Source organism: Pungitius pungitius, chromosome 9 (genome assembly GCF_949316345.1).
Source record: "Pungitius pungitius chromosome 9, fPunPun2.1, whole genome shotgun sequence".
In the NCBI taxonomy this organism is placed as follows: domain Eukaryota; kingdom Metazoa; phylum Chordata; class Actinopteri; order Perciformes; family Gasterosteidae; genus Pungitius; species Pungitius pungitius.
The window spans coordinates 21,333,453-21,357,485 of NC_084908.1; the positions used below are offsets into that span (position 1 = coordinate 21,333,453).

At 55.5% G+C, this 24,033-nt stretch overlaps 2 protein-coding genes across 2 annotated transcripts; both read right to left on the reverse strand.

Annotated features, from left to right (window-relative positions):
* Nucleotides 1–278: 278 nt before the first annotated feature.
* LOC119218507 (dynein heavy chain domain-containing protein 1-like) lies at nucleotides 279–17,844 on the reverse strand. The gene is made up of 41 exons (XM_037473005.2): nucleotides 17,595–17,844; nucleotides 17,313–17,516; nucleotides 17,027–17,137; nucleotides 16,795–16,951; nucleotides 16,367–16,624; nucleotides 16,142–16,285; nucleotides 15,474–15,881; nucleotides 15,139–15,382; nucleotides 14,841–14,998; nucleotides 14,565–14,690; nucleotides 14,225–14,501; nucleotides 13,997–14,124; nucleotides 13,576–13,774; nucleotides 13,073–13,158; nucleotides 12,789–12,984; nucleotides 12,519–12,644; nucleotides 12,331–12,428; nucleotides 9,362–12,242; nucleotides 9,141–9,249; nucleotides 8,905–9,052; nucleotides 8,574–8,832; nucleotides 7,285–8,506; nucleotides 6,920–7,010; nucleotides 6,597–6,696; nucleotides 6,314–6,503; nucleotides 6,126–6,228; nucleotides 5,861–5,989; nucleotides 5,588–5,779; nucleotides 5,085–5,504; nucleotides 4,530–4,926; nucleotides 4,354–4,452; nucleotides 4,109–4,285; nucleotides 3,840–4,018; nucleotides 2,709–3,710; nucleotides 2,458–2,599; nucleotides 2,313–2,381; nucleotides 1,949–2,162; nucleotides 1,757–1,848; nucleotides 1,545–1,676; nucleotides 796–1,385; nucleotides 279–711 (listed from the first exon to the last, which is right to left on the reverse strand). The coding sequence occupies exons 1-41, from the start codon at nucleotides 17,813–17,815 to the stop codon at nucleotides 334–336; spliced, it is 12,456 nt and encodes a 4,151-aa protein (XP_037328902.2). The 5' UTR covers nucleotides 17,816–17,844; the 3' UTR covers nucleotides 279–333.
* Nucleotides 17,845–22,097: 4,253 nt separating this feature from the next.
* Nucleotides 22,098–24,033, reverse strand: LOC119218675 (dynein axonemal light chain 4). The gene is made up of 4 exons (XM_037473287.2): nucleotides 23,897–24,033; nucleotides 23,329–23,408; nucleotides 22,735–22,818; nucleotides 22,098–22,668 (listed from the first exon to the last, which is right to left on the reverse strand). The coding sequence occupies exons 2-4, from the start codon at nucleotides 23,398–23,400 to the stop codon at nucleotides 22,504–22,506; spliced, it is 321 nt and encodes a 106-aa protein (XP_037329184.1). The 5' UTR covers nucleotides 23,401–23,408; nucleotides 23,897–24,033; the 3' UTR covers nucleotides 22,098–22,503.

The following is a 24,033-nucleotide window of genomic DNA, read 5'->3' on the forward strand; positions in this document are numbered from 1 at the left end:
GTGAAGGACAGAATTTACACCGAGCCTCAGCTCAGTCCGTTCTAATTTAAAATGGAATATTACGCTCCCTTTGTTATTTTATTTTATATATATATAACTTTTTATATATGTTTGTGTTAATAAATACACACTTCTGCTCATTTGTAAAGCGCTTTGAATCCCATGGTGTCTGAACCTGTGAGGTCCAACAAGGTGCTTAACGTATTGGGCATCATCACCATGACATCACACGCCATGACATCACACTTAAGAACAAATGACTTGGTATATTGGTGAATGTGGAACGTTTTAATGACATTTAATAACATGAACAAGAGACGTCCATCATGTGACTCAGAGCGCGCTGGTGAGCGCCACCCGCCTCAAACCGCACAGCACGGGACTCATGCTGGTGGGGAGGGGCAACGTGGCGATGATGTCATCGACTCCGCCGCCTTGCTGTTCCCGGGCGTAGATCGGGCAGCGATAGAGCGGCGACGGCGAGGGGGGGGCGATGAGGGGGATCGGACGCTCGCCCAGCGGCTCGCCGTCTGAGTCTCTGACCCGAGCCTCGAGGCGGACTATGGGCAGCCAGCGCGGCGCCGCAGGGGGGGGGGCTTCGTCCCGCAGGGCCCCCTGCCGCGTGTCCCACGATGCACCTCTTAGCCGCAGGCCGCACAAGTACACGGCGTGCGGAGGAGGCGGAGCCAGGAAGGCGCCGTGGCTCAGGACCTGCAGAAAGAAGTACGGGGGGGGCGTGGTTAGGGGGGGGGAACCAGTTTGCTCCACCGTGCGGTCGCCCCCGGTCTGCTTCACCTCGGCGTGGAGAGCTACGTCGCCGACGTGGAGAAGGTTGGATCGCGCCGCCGCTCTCATCAGCGCCACCAGGAGGCCTCTGGCGTTCCTGAACGCGGAGAGCCGGTACGCGCCAGGCGGGTCCGAGGCGCCGCGCCCCCCCAGGTAGGCGGCGAGAAGCTCCGCCCTCCTCTCCAGGCGGGGCAGGTCGGCGAGTTGGAGGAGAGGGTCAGAAGAAACGCCGCCAAGTCGGACGGAACGCCGCAGGAGCGAGGAGGCCTCGCGGAGGAGATGGTCGCGCTCGGCCCGGAGGAAGGAGCCGAGCAGAGTGTGAGGAGCCGCTGACGGTTCTGATGCCGCTTGGAGGCGGTCCTTCAGAACCTGAAGTCTGTCTGACGCCTCGCTCGGGGCCGGCAGAGCGGCGGGCTCCCGGAGGCGTGAGCTCCGCCTCCTCGCCGCTCCCGGAGGAGTCTGGGAGGCCTGAAGCAGCTCGTTCAGATGGTGGCTGTTGATCTGGATCATCTCGGAGACGTCGTCTGCGCCGAAGCCCAGCAGGCGCGGGTCATCCAGGCCCAACGGGCCCGCCAGGCGCCGCTCCAGCGCCGACAAATCTGAGCACAGGAAACAGCTACTGATGAAGCTCCATTAGATAGAAACTAAAATATGAGGAGAACCAAGAGCCTCCAGAGCTCCGGGAGTAACATTCTTTAATGCGGCATGATGCTCATGGTAACCATGGTTACCATGATGCCCATGGTAACCATGGTTACCGGTCTCACCAGAGAACGCGTCCGGGCCACCGGCACACAGAGGAGACGCTCCGCTGAGGTGCGTCTTGGCAACGCAGTCCACCGCCTCCAGGTCCGCGCGGTCTAGAACATGGGCGCCGTGCACCAGGTTGACTGTGAATAGACGAGACAACGGGTTGGACTGCTCGGCACCGGAACCGCAGGGACGCTGGTACCCGGCGAGGACGCCTCACCTGCGATGAAGCGCAGAGCCTCGGCGCTGTCGTGGCAGAGAGCGGCGACGTGGAGGTGGGCCTCCAGCAGAGCAGAGAGGTCCTCCGGACTCCTGCAACATAGAAACCAGCACGGACCAGGTGGTGTCAGAACCGGGCCTCAACCCTGTCCTCTTTCATCAAAGCTCTGCTCGATAATGTGGGCGTGTCTACCAGCCGTAGCTCCTCCCCTCCGCCCGGGCTCCTCCTCTCTGCCTCTGCAGCAGCACCGAGTGGAAGACGGCGCAGCGGAGGAGCGGCTCCGCCTCCTGGCAGGGGGGGTGGCGCCCCATGACGGAGGTCAGCTGACCCAGAGATGAGGCGAGCTCCTCCCTCAGGTCCCAGGGGGGGTCGCAGATGAGAGGAAGCGCGCTGGCTCTCACCGCCACTGTTTAATCAGCGTTATTATTACGATTATAGGATCATCACTAAAATCAATGCTTTCATGAGACGCCCCGGTTCACTCATTTTAAAATGTAAATCAGTCTTTATTTTACATTCTACTTTGAGAAGATGAGAAGCTGAGTGAAGCGTGTACCTGGGATGGAGCTCCATGTGTCCTCCTGAGCGATGAGCCACAGCCTGAAGCTCGGGTGGACGTCCTCCTCTGAGGGACAGAGAGGACACGTTGAGACCTTTGCTACACGCTGAAGCCTAAACCTGACCCGTGGTTGACCTCTGACCTCTGAAGGAGGAGATCAGCTGACCGAGGGCAGCCGACAGGCGACCGTCAAAAACAAACCAGCGTCCGGCTTCAGCGGCTCGGCGCAGCTTTGAGAGGACGACCTCTGGGTCACAGAGGTCATGGACACACACAACCTCCACCTGGAAGCCAACACAAAAGTGCTGTAATTACACATTCATACATTTGATGACAGCTGATCCGGGTTAGTGTGTAAACATGTGTTTTGGGGTACTGATGGGTCTGCGGTACCGTCCTGCTTCCTGTGGCGCTGCGGGCCAACGCGTCGATGAAGTGAAGCGGGCCGGCGCCCGTCCGGCCGTCTCCGTGGTGATGGGGCGTCGTCAGAACAACGGGCCCTTTGTGCTCGGCGAGGTGGCGCCGGAGGGCCTCGGGGTTCACGGCGCGAGGGGCCCCGCCCCCCCCCGCCCCTCCCGGCACACAGAGGTAGAAGGCGGCCAGGGCCTCGGCGAGCCCCCCCAGGCAGCCCGGCACGGCCGTCCTCCACAGCAGCGCCCGCTGCAGCACCGTCAGGTGGGCGTGGGAGCGGCAGGGCACCGGCCCGGCCACGCCGCAGGGCCCGAGGCGCAGGTACTCTCGCCACTGGAGGGGGCGGGCGCAGAGAGAGGCAATCAGCCCCCTGAAGACCGGGACCTCCTCCAGGAGGAGGAGCTCCGGCCGGATGTGGGGCGGGATCCAGCCGGGCAGAGCGGCCGGGGCCAGTTTGGGGACGGGGCGTCCCAGGTCCCCGAGGCCCCGCAGGAGGGCGGCGCCCTCGGCCTCCGAGCACAGCCCGCCGTGCCGCAGCAGCGCGGCGGAGAGCAGCAGCTCCAGCGCGGCCCCGTGGCTCCGGCACAGAGACGGCTGGTACTCGGCCAGCATCCGGGCCGCCAGGCGGTGCGCGACCTCCGCCGCGACCCAGCGGGGCGCCGCCCGAGCGCTGCACGACGCCAGCGGCGCCTCCTTCCCGCCGAGGGCCTCCTGCGCGGCCGCCAGGAAGCGGCGCAGAGAGAAGTAGTAGGCGGGGGAGAGGCGGGAAACCTCCTGCAGAGCCCGGTAGAACGCCGCCGCCAGCCCAGTGAGCTGCCGCGGTGCCGCCAGCAGCGACTCGAGCCGCCGCCGCTCCGCTGTCAGCCGCCGGGCCTCCGCCTGCAGCCTGGTGGTCGCGTCCCGACAGGCCGCCGCGTAGGGAAGGAGCGCCGAGTCCTGCAGCAGAGAGGCGTTGGACTGCAGGATGTGGTCCACCAGGGAGTCCTGAGAAGAGTCAGCTGATGAGAGGAGCGCTTCATCGCTGATATTCTACTCTACATCAGCTGCAGGGACAGCTGCCAATCAAACGCCTCCCGACCACCACGCCTCCTCAGCAGGACCCGCTCTGCTCACCTCCTCAGCGCCGAGTCTCTCCTGCAGCATCCGCTCGTCACACCGCAGCCGGCGCCGTTGGAGCAGCAGCTCGCTGCACTCGGCCCGCAGCAGCTGACTCAGCATCAGCTCCTGGATCTCCTCCGAGCTCGGGGAGAGGTCGACCACGCCGACCAGAGCCAAGATGGACGGGTGGATGCCTGTGGGACCGAAGCGGGAAAAGTCTCATCAGGATCCCATCCATGGTCTCTTTGTGAGAACCACCACATCGAGCAGAACACAGTCCTCACCGCCGTGGAGGAGCTGGACGGGCAGACGGGTGCTGAGGAACAGGAAGAAGCCCGGGTGGCTCGCAGGGAGGCGCCGCTTGGCGCCCAGGAACGGACGAGGAGCCGAGCGCCGCAGTCGGGCCAGAAGAGCCGGATCGGGAGGCGCGTCCTCCACGCGGGTCAGCAGGACCCTGAGGCCTGAGACACAGGGGGGAGGGAGTGAAGGATTGAGGCCACACCCCCCCCCCGGGTCGAGCTCCGCTCACCTCTCTCTGCAGCCTGGTCCAAACGGTCCAGCAGCTCGGGGTCATCGGCAGAGAGAACCATCTCGCAGCGCGTCTCCTCCTGCAGCCGCACCACAGCGTCTGAGGCAACACATGATTCAAGATGTTCTCTGTGTATGGTCCAGAGGTCTATACACAGATCCAGAGGCCCCGGGTACCTGCACAGTTGGTGTTGGGGGGCCGCTGGGGGTCGACCAGCAGAGCCCAGCGCCGAGCACACGCGCTGTTGCCGCCCCACAGCAGCAGCTTCTCCAGCGGCCTGGCGGGCGCAGCGGCCCGCTGGAGGCCCAGAACCCGAGCCAGAAGCCGAGGAGGACTGTGGGACGCGGGGATGGGGAAGCCGAGGGGGGGGCGAGGGGCCGTGGAGACAGGGCGCGGGAATAGGGAGGTTCTGGGGTCTTCTGGGTTCACGTCTATGCTCCCGGTGTCAAAGAGCTCCCTCCACTTACTCAGCAGCTGTGTGCGGACGTCGGGTCCAAAGGGCCCCAAATAGGAGACGATCGCAGCCAGCAGGAGGGCGTCTCCTCGGAGGCATTGCTCCTCAAGCTGCACCTCCTGAGGGAGACACCAATAGACAGATGCTACAGAATCAATGCAGGAAAACTATGGGTCCCACAGAGGACCAGGACTACACTGAGCCTGGTCCACATAGAGGACCAGGACTACACTGAGCCTGGTCCACATAGAGGACCAGGACTACCTTGAGCTGGTACCTGAGCAGCGGCCCTCCAGCCTCTGAGGTGTGTCTCCATCTGCTCTGCAGCTGAAGCAGCTTCTCTCTCAGAGTTCTCCGCTGTGAGGAGCTCCAGCTGCTCCTGCTCCAGGTCTTTTTGTAGCAGCTGCAGTTGGAGCTCCGCCTCCTCCTGATGACGTAGCTCCTCCTCCAGGCGCTGCTCTGCGAGCTGCAGTCGGCGCGCGGCCTCCGTGGCCGCCCCCTCTAGCCGGCGCAGCGCCTCTGTCCGGCGCTGCTGGCGGCAGCTCTCGTGCACGGCCTGGACCCATCGGCTCAGGGAGCAGCAGGCCCTGCTGGCCTCCAGCACCGACTCAGGAGCAAAGGGAGGAGCCTGCACCATCACACCCAGATGCTCCAGCTGCTCCTCCGTCACGCTGGAGCGCTCAAAGAACTCCAGCTCCTAGGGGAGGAGCCAACACAGCCTTATGACCTCACCACGACCCCATGACCTCATAGCCTCCTCACCACCATCCGTCCACACACCTGGAAGAAGTTGGCTTGTCCCAGAAGCTGCCGAGCGCTCTCCCAGCCCGCAGGACGGTTGAAGAGCAGACAGACGGCGTCCGTGACCCGCACCACCCCGTCGGGGGGGTCTCTGTAGTGACGCACCTCCTCCAGGTCCTCCTGGTTCAGACAACTCAGAGTCTTGAGGCCCGCCAGGAACACGAGTCTGGCCTGCACACAGAAGATGTGAGACATGAGGAACACGTTGGGTTTTCTCGTTCCGTTTTGGATGCTCGTGGATCATCTGGTCACCGGTTTCTCAGCACGATGGATCTGCTCCTCCAGGTGACGCAGCTCGCTCTCCGCTGTTACACGCGCCTCCTGGGCCTCCTGGAGCAGCCTCCTCTGAAGGTCTGCTGCCCTGAGGAGGTCTATCTGCCGCTGGAGGACACAGAAGATGTACCCAAATTACAAAGTGAAGTTAAAAGTGCTGTAGAAGCGCTGGACGGATGTGGATGCTTCTGGATGGATGTGGATCCTTCTGGATGGATGTGGATGCTTCTGAGCTGCTCCTCACCTGCAGATCGTCTGCAACCTTCTCCTGCAGCCTTCTGGAGAGCAGTCTGCGCTGCAGGGCTGTGCTGCTCAGGGCCTCCACGCGGGACACGGCCATGGCCACTCTGAGAGGAACACAACCGGGAAATGGCCGTCACACCGCTGTGTGTTTCATATTCCATCGGGTGGAGTAATCAAGAGGTGGAGTACCTGGCGGCTCTGCTCTGCTGCTGATGGTGCAGCCGGTAAACGATGTAACCAAAGTGACCAATGAACTCGGTGTAAGTCTGAGGGCCGAAGGTCTGCGCCCCGAGGAGCTCGGCGGCGTAGCGACGCGCAGACTGGTGGATTAATGCCATGGCAACGGGCAGGCCGGCCCCTGAGCCTCCACCCTCCTCCGCTGGAGGGGCACAGAGAGGACACGGCTCAGAGCAGCAGGGACCCGACACCACAACCCGCTGGGACACCTAACCCATGTCAGGGTGGGACTCACTTCTGAGGCACTGAGTAGCAACCTCCACTAAGGACTGGGTGGACCACGGCGGGAACATCTCCACACAGCAGCTGAGGCTCAGGGCCTTGGTGAGCTGAGCCTCCATCACAGAGGAGAAAGTCATCCGTTATGGAAAATCACCTCCTCATTATGATTACTATGGTCTATCAGAGCCCTGATTGACAGGTGGATTAATGCTCGAATAGACCATAAAGCAGGGGGTGCTTTAGGGCGGGGCTACACGCTGATTGACAGGTCTTACAATCCAAAACCACCCTTTTTGGAAACACAAGTGTAGTAATTCAAAGAAAACTCATATTTACATCTCCTCCATGGAGTCCACTGCTGGCCGGTGTCGTGGTGAACGGAAGCAACAGGAACACGTGCACATTTCTGTGAACTTGGTTCAAGTACCTTTAAAACAATGTTTACGGTTATTTACTTTCTATCCTTAAATGTTCTGATGAGCCACTGCGGTGAATAATCCCACCAGCAGCACTACGACAGCATAACAAGCACATTACGTATTATTATAATAATATTTGTTGTGACGTAGATGTTCTGTGGCTTCGGGTAGACTCCAAACAACCAATCAGAGCGGAGGAGGCTCCTACGAGAAGCTGCTTACGCTACGAACCGATGGGACAACAGGTGAGAATGAATCTTTAAACAGCGGATCGATGCTTACGTCTCAAACATCCAGCTGTCCATCAGCTGCCTCCTGCAGGACTTGGCAGCTGTCACCCTGGAAACCAGGTGAGCCAGCTCCTCGTCGGTGTAGAGGCCCGGGTACGTGGGCCGGGCCATCGCCACCAGCAGCGCCGCTCTGACGGAGCGGCTCACGGCCTCGTGGACCAGCACGACCACGTGGACTCCGTCCTCTCGGGTTCGGTTCCCGGCTTCTTTCAGGACGCCGTGCAGCTGGTGCTGGTTCCCGGGGTGCACCTCCATCAGCCGGCAGCCCGCCAGCCGGGCGGCTAGACGCACCGTGGTCTTACGGCCCGTGTCTCGGTCCGAGGCAATCAGCGCCCCGTGGCCTCCGGGTATGAGCAGCGCCCTGAGGACGTGCAGCAGCTGGTGCAGCCTCTGTTGGTGGACCAGGCATCTGTGGTCTTCATCGCCCCTCGGCCCTTCGTCTTCCTCCTTGCTGTCAACGAGCGACCGCAGATCCTGCAGCAGGACGTCCGGGTCTCTGCTCCGGTAGGAAGCGCCGCGTTTAAAATCTGCCAGCTGCGGAGCGTAGGCGCCCCCGGCGTGCTGAGGAGGTGGGGGTCGCTTGGGACCAGCCTCCGAGTCCCAACCTGATCCAAAGTGAGCGGTCGCCGTCTGGGCCACGAGGGACCACAGCGCCTCTCTCTGGCCCTCCGAGGGGAACCTGTCACTGAACGTACGCGCGCACTCGTGCGTCCACAGGTGGGCCACGTCCAGGACGGGGGCAGGAGAGCCCGCCGTGTCCGGGATGTTCTGCTGCCACAGGCACATGCCCCTGAACACCTTGTGAAGGTCGTGGTGGGAGAACACGAGATGGGGCGTCGGCACAGCGGGCAGGAAGCGGCGGCGTAGCGCCCGATAGAGGCGCTCAGTGGCCGTGACGATGCAGCGTGCCATCTCCTCGCCGCTGGGCTGGAGCGCCGCGTCTTTGAGCCACGTTTTCAGCAGAGGAGAATGGATGGACAGCATGACGTCCAGGGACAGGTGGGGCAGCACCAAGGTGGAGAACAGGCGCGAGAGCCTGGGGGACACTGCGTTACCGTGGCGATTGGCAGATCCAGAGGCGCAGCAGGTGGCCAAGTAGCCGACGGTTGCAGCGCTCAAGGAGTGGAAGTGGTAACCGTCGAACGTGGAGATGTGTCCCGCTGAAATACTCTGCCGTAGCGTCTCCAGGGCTGATGACACCTTCCCGAAGACATCTGTCGGCGGGAATGAGACGTTAAACACCGGTCAAAACCGTAGCCTAGGATGCATTTCCGTACTCACCACAGGGCGCTTCATGGACGTCATCCACAAACAGAAGGAGTCCCGGCTGCTTGGTGCCTGGAGGCAGCTTCACGCGGCTCAGGATGCTGCGCAGGTCTCTGCAGCTCAGCAGGGGGCTCGCTGGAAGGTCGACGTGCGGCTTGTCAAAACCCAGCAAGGCTTTGCACAGAGAGGTTTTTCCAGAAGCCCGCTCCCCTACGAGCATCACCGGCTGGTTGGCCTCCACCATGAGCTTCAGGAGATGGAAATGTTCCCCGTACTACAACGATAGAATCCACACACCTGAGTGAACATGCTGAAAGCAGCAGGACCTCGCGTGGCCTTGACAAACCTTGGGAGTGATGCAGTTGGTCGGCAGTGTGTTCTTGCTGTCGATGTTTAAAAAGTGACCAAACACACTCTCTTCTTCAGGAACCACTATTTTGTACCGGCAGGAAAACAGAAGCTGACGGGCAAGTGAATCGAATTGTGGGCGAAGGCTGAAAGTAAAAACATGAAACACAAGAAGGCTGATATTTATTTAGGGAATAACACCAGAGTGAACCATGGAGACAGAGAGGATCTTACCGAGGATGCACATTCCCACTGAATCCCCAAACGAAAGCCACCAGAAAAAGGTTCCTGGCCATCAGGTGTTGAGTCCTGTCCAAAGTTCTGCTTCTGTGATGAAGGGTCTCTGGAGCAGAATGAATAGTGTCTGACAAATATCTTCAATCCTGAAGAGCAGCAAAACATAGAAACCTGTCTGTATGTTGAATGCAAGACATGATCATGGGTTCTGGTTCTACCTTCTTGGTCCATTCGTTGCTTCTGCTCATCTTTCTCCACCTCCGTCCAAAACTGCTGTAGGAGAGCCCGTAGGATCCGAACAAAGGACGTGATTTCTCGTAGTCCGTACGTGGCGTTTTCCAGAGACTCGCCCTCGTCGTTCAAATCCTTTTCCCTGAGCAAGTCCAGTGTCCTGGAGAAAAGATCTTCAGCCAGACGATTCCACACTTTCAAGGTTCCTCCATCCACTTTGTCTTCAAACACCAGAGTTTCCATCTGACTCCTCCACACGGCCTTCCACAGGTCCGTAGCCGCGAGGTAAACCAGGCTGCAACGGGTCACTGCCGAGGGGCCGGCCTCACGTAGCTCCGTCACCTCCATCAGGACCTTCAGGTGCGACTGGGACGCCAGCGTTTCCCCCGACGCCAGGCTGAGGAACGGCCACTCGGGACTGCACATGGCGGTGAGGTAGTCCAGCCAGCCGGGCCGCCCCGCGGGGTTCCCATCCATCACCAGCCACCTGGCCTTTGGCGGAGAACCCGTCGCTTCGCGCTGACTTGCATCCCTCAGGGCCTTTGCAACGGCTCCGTCTCGCCACCCTCCCCCTTCACAGAAGCAGCCGAATAGCTCTTCGTGGGTCATGGCGTGAGGGAATAAGACGGTAGTTTGGACGGGGCTCCAAGTGGAAGCAGGCACCTGTCGTCCTGCGGTGAGATGGTCCCTTTCAAACTGACGTTCCTCGGCCCGGGCAGCCAGACCATTGAGGGCTGCGGCTACAACGCGGTAACAGGTGGTCTTCCCGCTCCCAGGGGGGCCAAGAAGCACCACTGCCCGAGAGGATTTCAGGGTCTGATACAGTGTGAGAGCGTTGCAAATGACTCCAGCATCGGCTTGAAGCCGCTTCCTTTGTAATTCAGCGGTCACTGCATCTGTCAGTTGGATCTTTTCTTCCTCATCAAAGTACTGCTGGAAAAGAGGAAACTGGCTTGCTATCGGGAAGGTGTCCTTGCAAACACGGTAGAAGTGCGAGGCGTTCTCCTGATCGTAGAGAACAGGCAGGTAGACAGAAAGAACGGCTTTGACAACAGCCGTCTCCTCCATTATCCCTTGAACGACTGACAGGTGGGAACGGCGACACCTGGAAGGCTTTTGGGGTTGGGTTTGTTTGGGCGCTCCGTCAGCCTCGCCTGATATTCCCCGTTCCCTCACACTTTGTTGGAGGTGCATTTCAGAGGCGCAGATGATCTTTTGCAAGACAACGAGGTGGGAGCTCTGCTGGAGGAAATGGGGCAGACACAAAGAATCGCGGGCCAGTTGCACCAGGGCCACCAGGCGCCGGCTCAGAGGCGCCGCCTGGGAGAAACCAATGGACGTCAGCGTCACTTCCGTGATGATTGTGTAATCTGGATGGGTTAACGCAACGGGTCGGGTGGCACATCGCAGCCGCTCCGGAGCCTGGAACGCGTCCCCCTGCGATGATGTGAGGAGGCATGCGTAGCTCCGCCTGGCAGACACGGCTTTACCTGCAAGGAGCGTGAGCCCCTGGCTTGGCTCGGCTCTCTCACCTCCCGTTAATTCAGAAAAGGACTCCCTGATGTCTATCAAACGCCGCCCCAGCAGGGACAGCACCTCGTGCGTGAGCAGGTGCACCGAGTGCAGCAGAAGCCATGCTCCAGTCTGCAGGGCGCCACACAGCATCCGCTCAACCACACCAGCGGTCGTGCTCGGACAACATTGCACGGCGGCGACCTGGCGACCTAAAGCTCTGCCCAGCTGGGCCGCGGTCGTTTCCTTTCCGGCCGAGTGGGGGCCCCTCACAAAGCCACACCTGTAGCTCAGCACAGCCAGGAGGATGCCCAGAGCGGCCCGATCGGTGGACGGAGTATGCACCATCACCCAGTCGTCTGGGCCAGAATACTCGTAATCATATTGGAGTCGATGGCCCAACACATGCACGCAGCACGTGGGGTCCTCGCTGCCCTCCGTCACCTGGTACTTGATCCAACTCAGCCACTCGAAAGACGACTCGGGGGCACATTGCACCTCCATGAGGCGGGACAGCTGCTGCGCATGCCTCATCGTCAGCTGCACTAAAGCGCGGAGACACATCATTGTGTACCTAGACACCAGAGGGTCAGCCCCTGTGAGTCCGTCCCTCAGGAAACCACACAGGGCTTTCAGCTTTGCAGAGTTTTGTGCCTTCACACGGTTTAACTTGACCGGGTTCTGCTCTTGGAGGGCTCGTAGGACCGCCTTGCACCAGGCAGCCTCCTCGGCCACCAGCACACACTGAAGCGGATGTCCAGACAGCAGCTCCAGCACGGGGAGCACAATTCTCCTCGTCCCAGCAGGGTTCAGATCCTGACTGGACGGTTCAAGCTGGTTTCGTGCAATAGCACATTGTTGAATGCGGTGCACCATGGTCAACTTCAGCTGCTTCTCAAAGGCACCGAGCCACACCAAGACATCGAGATTGGCTTCCAGAGGAGACATAAAGGTGATGTGCTCCTGGAGGCTGCCGAAGAAACCCAGGACGCTTTGAGAAGCACGAGACAGAGGTCCACAGCCCACCTCCAGCCGACGTACGCCTGTAAAACATCTGCACACGAAGCGCTGCAGAGTGGAAGGTGTGGGGCGGAAGGAGAGAAGTTGGATCACTTCCCTTTCACTTAAAAACCAGAGTCTTGGAAACTGGTCACAGAGGGTCTCCAGCAGCTGCACCATCTGGTGGGAAATGGCCTCCATTGTGGAAAGTCCGTCCATGAGAATCTGGTGAAGGCCTTCCCCGTGGAATCTGTCGTTTGTCTTCTTCGAATGAACAAAGTTCAACACGCGAGGGTCACTTGATAAAGTGAGCATCATCTCCTTAAATGTCTCATCCACTGGTTGGAATTGCTCCAGCTGTAAATGAAAGGAGAATGTCGATGAATAGAACATTGATCTGATGTATGTAGACATAAGGTGCATTATTCACCACGAGGGGACATACCAGGTCCACTCTCTGACCTCTGAAGCATGTGTCATGGAACATCTTGGTCAGGAAGGTCCACAGTTTCTGGTATCTTTCAAACAAAAAAAGTTGCCTCCCTGAGAGTGAAAGAAAAGAAAGCCAAACCATCTTCATTGTTATCTATTAAGAAAAAATCTAAATCCCCCTTTTCTTCAAATCCACCTTACCAAGATCTTCCAGCGATTGCATCCAATGGTCCATCTGCGGTCTGAAATGGACACTGTGTGGAGACGTCCTCATGGTGGACAGAGCCATCGATTCACTCTCTATCTCAGCAAAGAGGATTTCCAGACCTGAGTGAGGACACCACAGACTGAATGTCAGGAGAGGACAGTCACAGGAAGTGATCCTATATGGACTGACTTTGTGGTCTACTAGAGACCTGTCAATCAGCGCGTAGCCCCGCCCCTCCAGCATCCCCTGCTCTGTGGTCTCACCGATGACGACGGATGGTGCGTCATCACAGGGCGGTTGTTGGGCCCTGCCCTGCCCTGTTGGTCCATGCTGGGCGTCTGCAGGCTGCCACACAGGCAGAGACAATCGGTCCAGCTGGAAGAGTGCGGCTCCCCACCCTCCTCGAAGCTTCTGGAAGGTCTGCTCCATGCTGCACTCCACCCGTGCATCCCTGCAGACCTGCCACACGGACCACGGAGCAGCTGTTGGTGGCATTATGACGTACATTATGAAACAGCTTGATGTGAATCGTCCATCCTGCTCTCACCTTGCTCACTAGCGTCTGGTCCAGCTGTTGAGACGTCAGTTGGGCGACGGTCACCTTCTTCTCTGGGACAAGCGGTCGGCCCATGTCTGCCAGACGGAATGCTTTGGATTATTTTAGACACATGTTCCTCATACAGCAGCTCGTATGAAGTTATTTACATCAATGTATGTATCAATAGAATCAATAGAGGCAGAACGCGCTGTTTTCACCGTTTTAACCTCAACAGCATTTTCGGCGGCTGCATCTTGTTTTTAGGAAACCAAAAGTGACCAAATATGTACTGTGGAAGATAGAGAGACGCTACGTCTCTGGTGTTGACCTGTCAATCAGCGTTAGGCCCCGCCCCAAAGCATCGCCTGTTTATGGTCTGTTTGACTCTAAATGGGCCATCATCCACTAAATGAACATCATGAATCAGAATGCAGCTTTTAAGGTTGCATTAGAATAACGTACTTATACTTGTACCTTACTTGTCGTAGGTATTAAGAGTAAACGAGTCTGACCTTTGAAAATGGCGTTCCAGTGTCTGTGTTTGAGCGGATGGCTCTGCAGCTCGGCCAGGACCGCAACCTGACAGCTTAACTCTTCCAGGGTTCCTAAAGTCTCCTGCAGCACTGCATCATGGGTAGGCATGCCACTTGATAGAGAAAGAGCTCGCTCCTTCCACTCGGAAATATTCCCTTGAGCTTGTGACACCACAAACTGAACGATAAAAGAGATTTTCTTTTGACTTTTAGCTTAGCATATCGGTTAGCCTGCTTCCCAAAAGTCAACACTTGTATTTCTCTGAGAAGAAGTAAAAGCAATCAATGAAGGACAGATGAAATTTAAGATCAAGTAAACTGCAGACGGATCCTTTGTCATCACCATGAGTTATATACATATACAAAGATATTGTGGATGAGAGACCTTGTGAGGCGTTACCTCACTGAGCAGCAGGAGTTTCCACTCGTCCGTCCACGTCGTGATCTCAGCTCTCAGCTCCCACAACTCAAAACGGGCTTTGACCCTTTGACCTGCGCTTTCCCAGCTGGTCAGATCCATGGGGCGTTCTAAACAAAGTACACCGCTCTCTGAGTGTGGTCGTTTCCACAGTCACAACAAGACCTTCAAAGTAAAGCAAACATCCTCTATGAGAACCTTGGGTCTCACCGTGGAGGTTTCGGCTGTCGCCGCTGAGCTGCTGCAGCTTTGCGACGAGGCCGCTGACGCGCGTCCACACGCCGCTCAGCTCGGACGCCACGTCTTTGGCGTCCTGCGTGGGGTCGACGAAGGGTCCGGACGTGGCTTCGGAGACCAGAGCGTCAAGGTGGCGGGTCAGATAGGAGAACACCGCGTCCGCGGCGCTGACCATCGAGGGAAGGCGGCTGCACGCGACGCTTCCCGCTCGCTTCAAGGCCGGCAGGAAGCCGTCCCACGAGGCCAGCATCTGGACACAGACAGAAGGGCTCAGACCAGCGGCACCAGGACAGCTGCAACCAGCTGGTCACACCTTTTCTCCCAGCGCCTCCTCCTCTTCAGTCATCTCCCTCCAGCTGGTGCGAATGGTGTCCTGGAGGGAGCGGATGTAGTCCAAACGTTTCCTCACGTCGCCCGACGATTCCTCCCTGTCCCTCACCTGAGGAGATGGGAGCGATTCATCAGTCCATGCGGTCAGTAAGTGGAGCAGAAGCAGCAGGGAGAGCTCACAGCAGCGAGTGTAAAGAAAAGCCTCTTTTAAAGGGACCTCACATCCTGTGAGGTCCCTTTAAAAGAGGCTTTTCTTTACCGTGAGCGCGTATGTTGACAGGCTGAGCAGGTCTCGGGGGTCCGTCTTCAGTTTGGCGGCAGCCTCCTCCAGGTCGGCCGTGAGGCTCTCAGAGAGCAGCTTTACCTGCTGCACCAGCAGCTCCATCACCTCCTCCTCCACCCGCCTCAGCTGCAGCCCTTTTTAGAGCAGAGAATCAGAACATTCAGCTAGAAGAGACAAAGATCTGTCAGGTCCTAATGGAGCCACAGGAAAAGCTTTTGGATGAAGACAGGAAACTGTATTTTAGAGTCTGTGTTTCCTTCAGAATAAAACGTACCGAGCCTCTCCTTCAGGCCGGTGCACTGCACGACGAACAGCTGGTTGCAGGTGGAGATGGACGAGGGAACCTGGAGGATTCTCTCGGCCCAGAGACCCACCTTCTCTAAGAGCTGCTCGTACAGTGCAGAAGGCCGACCCTTCAGGGTCTCCAAGGAGGCTGGACTCCACTGGCCGAGGAAGGCGTGGGCCTCCGTTAGCCACGCGTAGCTCTCACACAGCAGCTGGACGTCCCGCTCAGCTTCCTGTCCAGAGATCGGTGCGGCGTGAGCATCAGCGGCCGTGATCATGCATCTTCCATTGGCTAGAATTCATCAGTGGATTCAAGGGTCTCGCCTGCATGATGTCGGCCTGCTCTTCCTCCCCCTGCTCTGTGGCGTCGGCGGTGGCGATGTGCCACTGCAGCTGGGCTCGGAGGAGGCGCTGGTAGCAGCCGCGCAGCCCTCTGCCCCGCACCGATAGCGAGGTGCCCTCAGGAGGCTGCAGGCGGCGCGCCGACGAGTCTCTGAGCCTGCAGCAGAACATCCTGCGACCAGTGCTGCTACTCTCCTCCTCTGAGGGAGGAGAAGACATCAGAGCAACCCTTCCTCGCTCATTACACATCCACGCTGACTCCCAGCTGAAGGCCGTACCCGGGAATGGACCATGTTCCAGACAACTGAGGTCAGAGGTTAAAGCCTGAGAGGAATCAGAGGTGAAGAAGCTGTCGCTGGTCTCCAGGAAGAATCCACAAGTTTCACACATCTACCGGAGAAGAAAGGAGCAGAAACAACGTTATTCTTTAAAAAGAGTTCAAGTCAAAGGAAAAGCCGGTGAATAACCTCTACGCCTTCGATATGGACATCAAAGCTCATCTCGACATGGATGGAATAAGCTCTTTTTGGAGTTTAGCATGACATGTTGACAGAAGTTGAATAAGTAAATCTAAGCCTTAAACCTGGGCGGTTTGGAGATGTTTATCTACTGCAGTGCGAGCTGCTGATGAGGACCAATGACGTCATCACCTGGATTAAAGAGTGGCCCGCAGTGAGGAGCGCTCGGCTCACGGCTTCCTGGAACCGCTGGATGGGGGGCTCCACCCTCAGACCCCCGCTGACCCCCACACACAGCTGGGTGAGGAAGAGCCATCCCTGCTGGGGCTTCTGCTTCTGCTCAAACACAGCAACAACGGCTTTGTACCCGAGAGCAGGTCAAATGCTGCGTCCACACAACCCGTGCCCTCCCGTCACCTTCACGACGCCCTTGAGGAGGGACCGGACGTCCCTCTGGAAGACGCTGACGAGGCTCTGCAGCGTCATCTGGTCCACCAGAGCCGCCCAGCGGCCCAGTTTGTGCAGGACGCCCCGGGCCCGGGCCGCCTGCCTCTGCAGCTCCCGCCGGTGAGCCAGCTGATGGTGGATGGCTTCCTCACAGTCCTCAGGAGTTCGATTAGCCGATTGCAGGTGCAGCTGCAGCTCCTGGTGGGCCAGGTAGCTGTCCTCCTTCACCTGGGGGTCCGAATAACCCCACGTGAGCTCTAAGGGACTCATATCTGAGATATGAAGTAACCACAAATCGTCCCACTGCAACCCTCAACCCGCCCTCTGCTTAAGTATCTCATTGTGTTGTGTCTGCTGTAATAGATCAATGGAAGATGAGCTTATATTGAAGGTATTACCGTGTTTAGGGTGGCAGCACGATGACGGGAGAACTTCTCCAGCGCTTCCAGCAGCTCCTGCTTTGTGGTCCTCAGTAGGTCCGTGAACTCCAGCAGTGTGAAGGTGTGAGACTCGTCCTGGGGCAGCCGGCTGGTCTCTCTGAACTCTTCTATTACCCTGAATCAGCGATATGAACAGCCAACGTCGGGGCTCAGCACAGGAACCAAGGCTTGGAGGCTGGATGAGACTCACCTGGTGAACTCAAGGAGAGCTTTCCTGAACCGAGGGACGGACGTGAGCAGCCCATCTTGCAGACCCTGACACCTGCGCTGGAAAACGCTCTTGCGCACATTTCTTTGCCACCTGGCGTGAAAATACATAATAAAACATCACGGATCAGAGAGAGAATGAAGATACGACCAGCATCTGCTAATTGAGGGTCTGAACATTTAAAAGGCGTCATCTTTGGGAATCCCACTTTTCACAGACAGCTGGAAAAGGATCCACAGGTTCATGTCCATAGTTTCCATGAGCTCACCTGGAGAAAGCTCTCCGCAGTCTAAAGTCCCTGAAGAAGGGAATCTCCTGCAACGCGTTCCACGCCAGCGCCTCTCGGTACCACCGGGCCAGACTGACGAGTCCCCCGGGACGCCCCTCTGTGACGTGGAGCACGGCACCAGGGGAGAAGACGTAGTGCTCGGAGCCCGCCTCGCTGGACCGGACGGCCCGCAGGTCGTAGGGTCTGAAGACAAGGAGGACGCATCACTGTGGCGTCGTGGTCTACCTGTGTCTGGTGTTGGATGATCTTACCACAGCGCACCTGTAACAGGCCCCCTCCACTTCCTTCAGGTAATACAGCTCAAACTCTAAGTCTTTCCGAGCCAGGATATGAACCACCTGCATGCCTGTGAGGGGGACCTGAGGCGTTGCGGACGCCTCCCCAGCAATCGCGCTCGCTTTTAAAGATGCATCGTCCTCTGGGAGGCTGAAACAATAAAAACGGATCATAAACCAGGCAGAGATAATAAAACACACTTCCATCAGCAGCCATTACGGTCACGGTGAAGGAAAACATGGGCAACAAAACAAAGCCAAAACCAGAACAGGTATCAAATATATATATATGAAGATATCTATATATGACCCCAGGGGACATAGCGGATCAACAGGTGACACTCAGGTGCAGGTGGTTCCATTCAAGGCAGACCATCCGTGTACCTCTGTGCTGGCGTCTCATCCCCAGGCCTCGTAGGGATGGAGGCCCCTCCAGGTCCTTCTGTCCACCTGGTGGCCCCTGTGGCTCTGCCAGGTCTCCATCGGGCCCCCAGGCGAGGGAGCTCCACGCCGTCGGGGGGGACGCCTCTGAGGGGGGGCAAGGGCGGCAAGGTCTTCTTCGGGGTGGACGCGGGCCCCGTGAGGTCTTCACTGGCCTCGGTCTTCTCTGAAGGGGGGGCGGACATGATGCTGATGTCTCCTCTGGTGACGCTACTAAAATGAATATAAGTGAACTTGAATCATCTGGTTTCATTAACCGACTGCATGCTGGACGTCAGATGGAGCTGTACATGAAATGATGACATATTACACAGGGATGAGTTATGGGTTAATGTATTATATAACTAGTCAGAATGCATTTATATCTCAATGACTACTATAGATTAGTGATAAATGACACTTTAATATCTCCTTATGTGAAACTTTGTATTCCTCACAAATGAGTAGATCTATTTGTCCTATAATGAATGAAGCTATTTTGCATCTGTGATCTCTTAATACAAAATTAAATATTAAAACAATAACACTTGTAAACATGAGCCACAACAACAATAAACGTTAAACAGGGATACATCCTTCTTTCATGTAGTTGAGGCACGTTTCTTCATTAAAGGGCAGAAAGTAAAGCTAACTAGCAAACCCGCTTTAGCTAGCCAGCTAGTTAGGCTAGTTAACGCTAGCTAACAGCTAACTAACTGTTAGCTGACGCTAAAGTCCTAAAAACGAACCACGTGACCAGTCTGACACTGTACTTCTCTCGTCGAAGAGAACACGTGGCTCATAAAGTTTTAAACGTATTTACAACCCGCTGAACAGAAGGAATAAAGACGAACTAACTTTGACTTTCCCACCTGATTGCTGACGGGAGCGAGTTGTCTGCGTAACCATGACGACGGACGGCGTGTTGCCACGGTAACGCGGAAGTAACTTCAGTGACCTTTGACCTGCCAGAGGACACCGGTCTATTATTATTATTATTATTGCTGCAGGGATGAATCTGTTACTTATGAATCATCATAAATAAACCCTGCACTCACCTCTTAAGAAACAACGTCCTATCGCACCTTTAAGAAGTCCACAATGACCAGGTCCATGTCCTCGGGGGGGAGGGGGGGGGGGTCTTCATCACCTGGTTCCTTCCCACCAGAAGCAACTACTGTTAATGCAGATGTTCTTCTAAATTAAATCATTTATAGTCTCTTTATTTCTTTATTTGCTCTTCTGTCAACATGTTCTACCAAGACCATGATGCATAATCCATCATGGTGAGCTCAAGATCACAGTTTGGGTTCAAGTACATAAAGTTACTTTGGGTCTCACATGCAGCGTGTAGCGTGTTTGCAGCGTCCTGCCGACGCAGAATTTAATTGCAAACTTTAATTTAATATATTTATGAAAAGACGTGTCGGGAAGCAACGTAAAGAGGAGAGAATGTTGTAAACAGACTGAAAAGGTGACCCGGTCGGAGTCTAAAATAAGTATGAAAACAGTGATTAGAAGAGCCTCACACAGCAGGACATCGCTTCTCAAATGAGGCCCCGTGTTATTCTATGAAGAAATACATCTAAACATGACTTAATGAAGATTAGTGAACACAAGTGGAGCCTGAATTTAAAGGGAGACCTGAACTCAAACAAGCTGAACAAATAACACTAAGAAGCATTCTTTGTTATTGTGGTCTTAACCCTTAAGTTTTATTGCGTCTTCAAGGATTTGGAGCCAATTAATCAAGTTGTGGCGCGGGCCAAGGGGCTTCATATGTACAACAACAAGGCCCTTCACAGTGGTAGAAGCACACGCTGCCCACCAGGGGGGGCCACAGGCCCAGACAATCCAAGGAGGACCTTCGTCCTCGTAAGTGACTGGAAGTCCAAACCAGTTCTTCAAAACCCAGTTGGTCATCCGTTCATCTTCACCATCCGGTCTATTGGTTGTACCCGACTCGGTTCCCTCTGGAGGACCCCCCCCCCCTCTGGGATCAGGACCTGGACCCCCTCCCTTTGAGGACTCACAGGCTTCAGGAGGGCTTCTCCATTGTGAGACACCACCAGCTTCATCTGCGTTCCTCTGGACCACTGAAAAACAGGACTGAGGCTGTTTCCAAGGCAACAGAAGGCAGACAGCAAACACACGCACACAGAGACACACAACAAGGCCTGCTGTGACTTCACACATCGCACAAACAAACACACAACAAGCCCCTGCTGTGACTTCACACATCGCACAAATACACACAACAGACACACAGAGTGTCAGGCAGCAGAATGCAGCAAAAACACATGTAGGTCACCAGCAGGATATAACACGTCCAATCAGTTCGAGGACAGACACACACACACACACACACATCCCCCTGGGTCCTAAGGCCCTCCTTTACTTAGAAACATCGATGGACCAGATTTACTGAATAGATTCCCTCTGGAGACCCTCTGGAGACCCATAAGAGACCTATAGAAGACCTTCTGGAGACCCATAAGAGACCTATAGGAGACCCATAAGAGACCTATAGGAGACCTTCTGGAGACCCATAAGAGACCTATAGAAGACCTGCTGGAGACCCATAAGAGACCCTTTGGAGACCTGCTGGAGACCCATAAGAGACCTATAGGAGACCCTCTGGAGACCCTCTGGAGACCTGCTGGAGACGCAGGTGGTTGGGTCATTGATTACTCATCAACCTCCTCTTCCTCCTGAAACGTGGTCCCTCCATGTGAGGACCTTTAAAGGTCCAGAGGTCCTTCTGTTGGTGCAGAACGAACGATACTGAATTGAAATCTCTGCTTTGGAGATGAGAAATGAAAGGTTAACCATGTTCTTATTTCATCTCCGCCCACATTGTGGCTCAAGATCCATTTGTCATTTAACTGCACATATTTTGAGCCAAAGATTAAATGATTTATTACAGTTCAGTTCACACAATTTGTTTGTTTACCCGTGAAGAGGACGTTCCTGTGGATTGGTTAGATCCCATCAAACATCTGTCTCCCTTTGTGTCCTCCTTGTCCCCTCGGAGTCCACCTCCATGTTTCAAGAGTCAATGAGGAGCAGCATACAGAGGGATGGAGGTGGGCTCCCAGTGGCTATTTAAACATTGTCCAACAAGTCCTCTTAGTGGACGTCCTGTTAACTGTGAGCTGAAAGTGGACAGAAAATAGTACAAATATTCCTGATGGTCTGCGATGTGGCAGTAAGAGTGTTTCCCTCCTCCAGCAGCTGCAGGGTGACCTGATGAATATTTAACAAGGTGGAGGAGATCTGTGAAGAGCATCAGGTAAATAATGCATGAGCTGCAAGGACAGAGGACAGAGACATCCGTCTCTGCTGGACCTGTCCATCAGCCTGTAGCCCCGCCCTAAAGACGTCTGTAGGGACAGAGGACCTTTGTTTGCTATAATAACGTAACTGGCTGACCCGGTTCAGGCTACCCGGGTCGTCCACTGCAGGGACAACACATCCCATAATGAACGCACTTTGTCCTTCATCAGGGGAGCAGAAAGCCAGAGGCCGTTAGACACCGCGATGATGTCATAGATCACGCTGAAGGACCTGAGTGACATCACAGAGTTTCATGTTTCCTGATGCTTCGACCCACTCAAACAGAAATGAGTCATTTCACATATTTACTGTCTTTAATGATCCTGAACATCCATGTGATTTTAAATAGAATTTAAAAATGTTTGTTCATTTAGATAAAAATGGATGGTGCACTTCAGCGTACACATGCACATTCAGAGATGTACACACACATCTTTATGGTTGCACCTTAGTGTTTATTCCTCTTTATCTTCAGGTCTGACGTTTGAATCACGTGTTCATGGACCCCAGACGCTCATCGTTGTTGTTGTTGTTGTCGCCTTCATCCTCTGGTAAACAGAACCTCTTGGAGATGACTTGTGTTTTTATTTTTAGCTGGTGAGAAAACTCTGCATTGCTCTCTCAGGTTTTACATTGTTAAGGAAAATGAATAAGATTCTATTACAAATAAAGGCGTCAGAGGTCTAATGTGTTTACTTGTGACACCTTGTACCTGGAATCAATAGAAGAGAAATGACTGTTGATCACGTCAGCGTTTATTATACAATCAGGTTAATACACACCGGTGGAGCCTTAAAGCCGGCGTCACCATGGAGACGGCCTCCGTTTTCTCTAAAAACAACTTCAGAATATGTGCACATAAAAATACTACAAATCTTATTGAAAGATCAGTGCGGCTGGACAGAAATCAAGTTCTAAAAAAACAAAAAACGTGTGTGTGTGTCCAGCACACACACACACACACACACACACACACACACACACACACACACACACACACACACACACACACACACACACACACACACACACACACACACCTCTGAGGGTTCGCCGGACACACGGACCAGCGTGCGGCCGGCGTTTTTGTTCCCGGCCTAGAGAGGCGGGGCCTCCTTGGGGGCGGGGCCTCCAGGGCGCTATGAACACTTCCACACACACACAGCTAGGCTCCCCCCAAAGAACATGTAGAGCAGGTTCTTGACCTCGTGCGTCACCTCGAAGCCGAAGCCCTCGCCGATCACCACGTGCCAAGAGCTGCCGAACTTCTTGTCCATGGACTCTTTGATCATCTTGGCGGCGCTCTGAGGGAGACGGACATCGTCACACAAACATCGTCCCCTGCCTCTCAGGAGCCATCTCACGCTTACCTCATTGTTGGTGGCAAACTTCTCACAGGCCGTCACACAGAGCTCCATCGTCTCCACCCTCATCTCCTCCGCCATATCCGTGTGCTGTGGACAGACAGACGGTAAGGCTCCACCTCTTCTCTCAGGAGACCACGCCCACAGAGCTACGTTAAGGTGGCAGCGCCCGCCCTACTCTGCAGGGGTGGGGCATCAGACACATGTCAGCTACACCTGTTTGACTCCATCTACAGGTGAAGTCTCTCCTACATGATGAGGAGCATCAGACACATGTCAGCTACACCTGTTTTACTCCATCTACAGGTGAAGTCTCTCCTACACGATGAGGAGCATCAGACACATGTCAGCTACACCTGTTTTACTCCATCTACAGGTGAAGTCTCTCCTACATGATGAGGAGCATCAGACACATGTCAGCTACACCTGTTTTACTCCATCTACAGGTGAAGTCTCTCCTACATGATGAGGAGCATCAGACACATGTCAGCTACACCTGTTTTACTCCATCTACAGGTGAAGTCTCTCCTACATGATGAGGAGCATCAGACACATGTCAGCTACACCTGTTTTACTCCATCTACAGGTGGTGCCTCCTACCCGGATGAGAGGAAAGCTGTTCAGCCTCTTGTAGTCGGCGTCCTCCTTCTTTCCCTCGCCCGTCCCGGCCATTCCGACTCCTGGAAGAAAAGGGTACCGTTACTACACGTTTGGAACCGGGGCCTAACGGTCGGACGGAGGGAGGCAGCAGGCGGCTCTGTGTTCCCGTTACCATGACCCCGGCTGCAGCTGGCTAGCTAACGGCACGTTAGCCACGGCTAGTTAGCTAGCACCAGCACGCCACTGGTCGTAGTTTCAACCAGAACATTCGAGTCCTGCCGTTAGCCTCCAACAGCAGATCATGTTTCAATGTTCTTTACTAGTTAGCTAGTTAGCTTAGTTTGTTTGGTTGTAAACAGCTGACGTTATGTGTTGCTTTCTTTACTTACTAGCTAGTTAACTAGCTTAGCTGGTTTGATAGCAACCAGCTGATGCTACCGGAAGCTGTTTTCTACGCTGAAATAAATGGGCTTTCTGTGCCCTACAATTCAGGAGTTAACGTGATATTGCCGATAAACAGATGTAAGATGACGTACATCGGAACCACTACGAGACGTGAGCTACTTACGAGGCGTTTCTCCTCCGAAACCTCTGCTGTTTTGCTCCAGTTCGGTTGTTAAGGATACATTTCAAACAACGGATGTCCATACGGGGAAGCCCCGCCCACTGCAGCGAGACGTCTCTCCTATTGGTTCAGAATCTGTC

Coding starts and splice junctions, on each gene's coding strand:
- LOC119218675 (XM_037473287.2), bottom strand. CDS start 23,400: ATGGCCGGGACGGGCGAGGGAAAGAAGGAGGACGCCGACTACAAGAGG. Junction 22,819..23,328: donor ACAGCTTTCCTCTCATCCGG/GTAGGAGGCACC, acceptor GTCTGTCCACAG/CACACGGATATGGCGGAGGA. Junction 22,669..22,734: donor AGTTTGCCACCAACAATGAG/GTAAGCGTGAGA, acceptor CGTCTCCCTCAG/AGCGCCGCCAAGATGATCAA.
- LOC119218507 (XM_037473005.2), bottom strand. CDS start 17,815: ATGGAAGTGTGTTTTATTATCTCTGCCTGGTTTATGATCCGTTTTTAT. Junction 15,383..15,473: donor AGCAGGCCGACATCATGCAG/GCGAGACCCTTG, acceptor ATCTCTGGACAG/GAAGCTGAGCGGGACGTCCA. Junction 1,677..1,756: donor GGCTCTGCGCTTCATCGCAG/GTGAGGCGTCCT, acceptor GTCTATTCACAG/TCAACCTGGTGCACGGCGCC.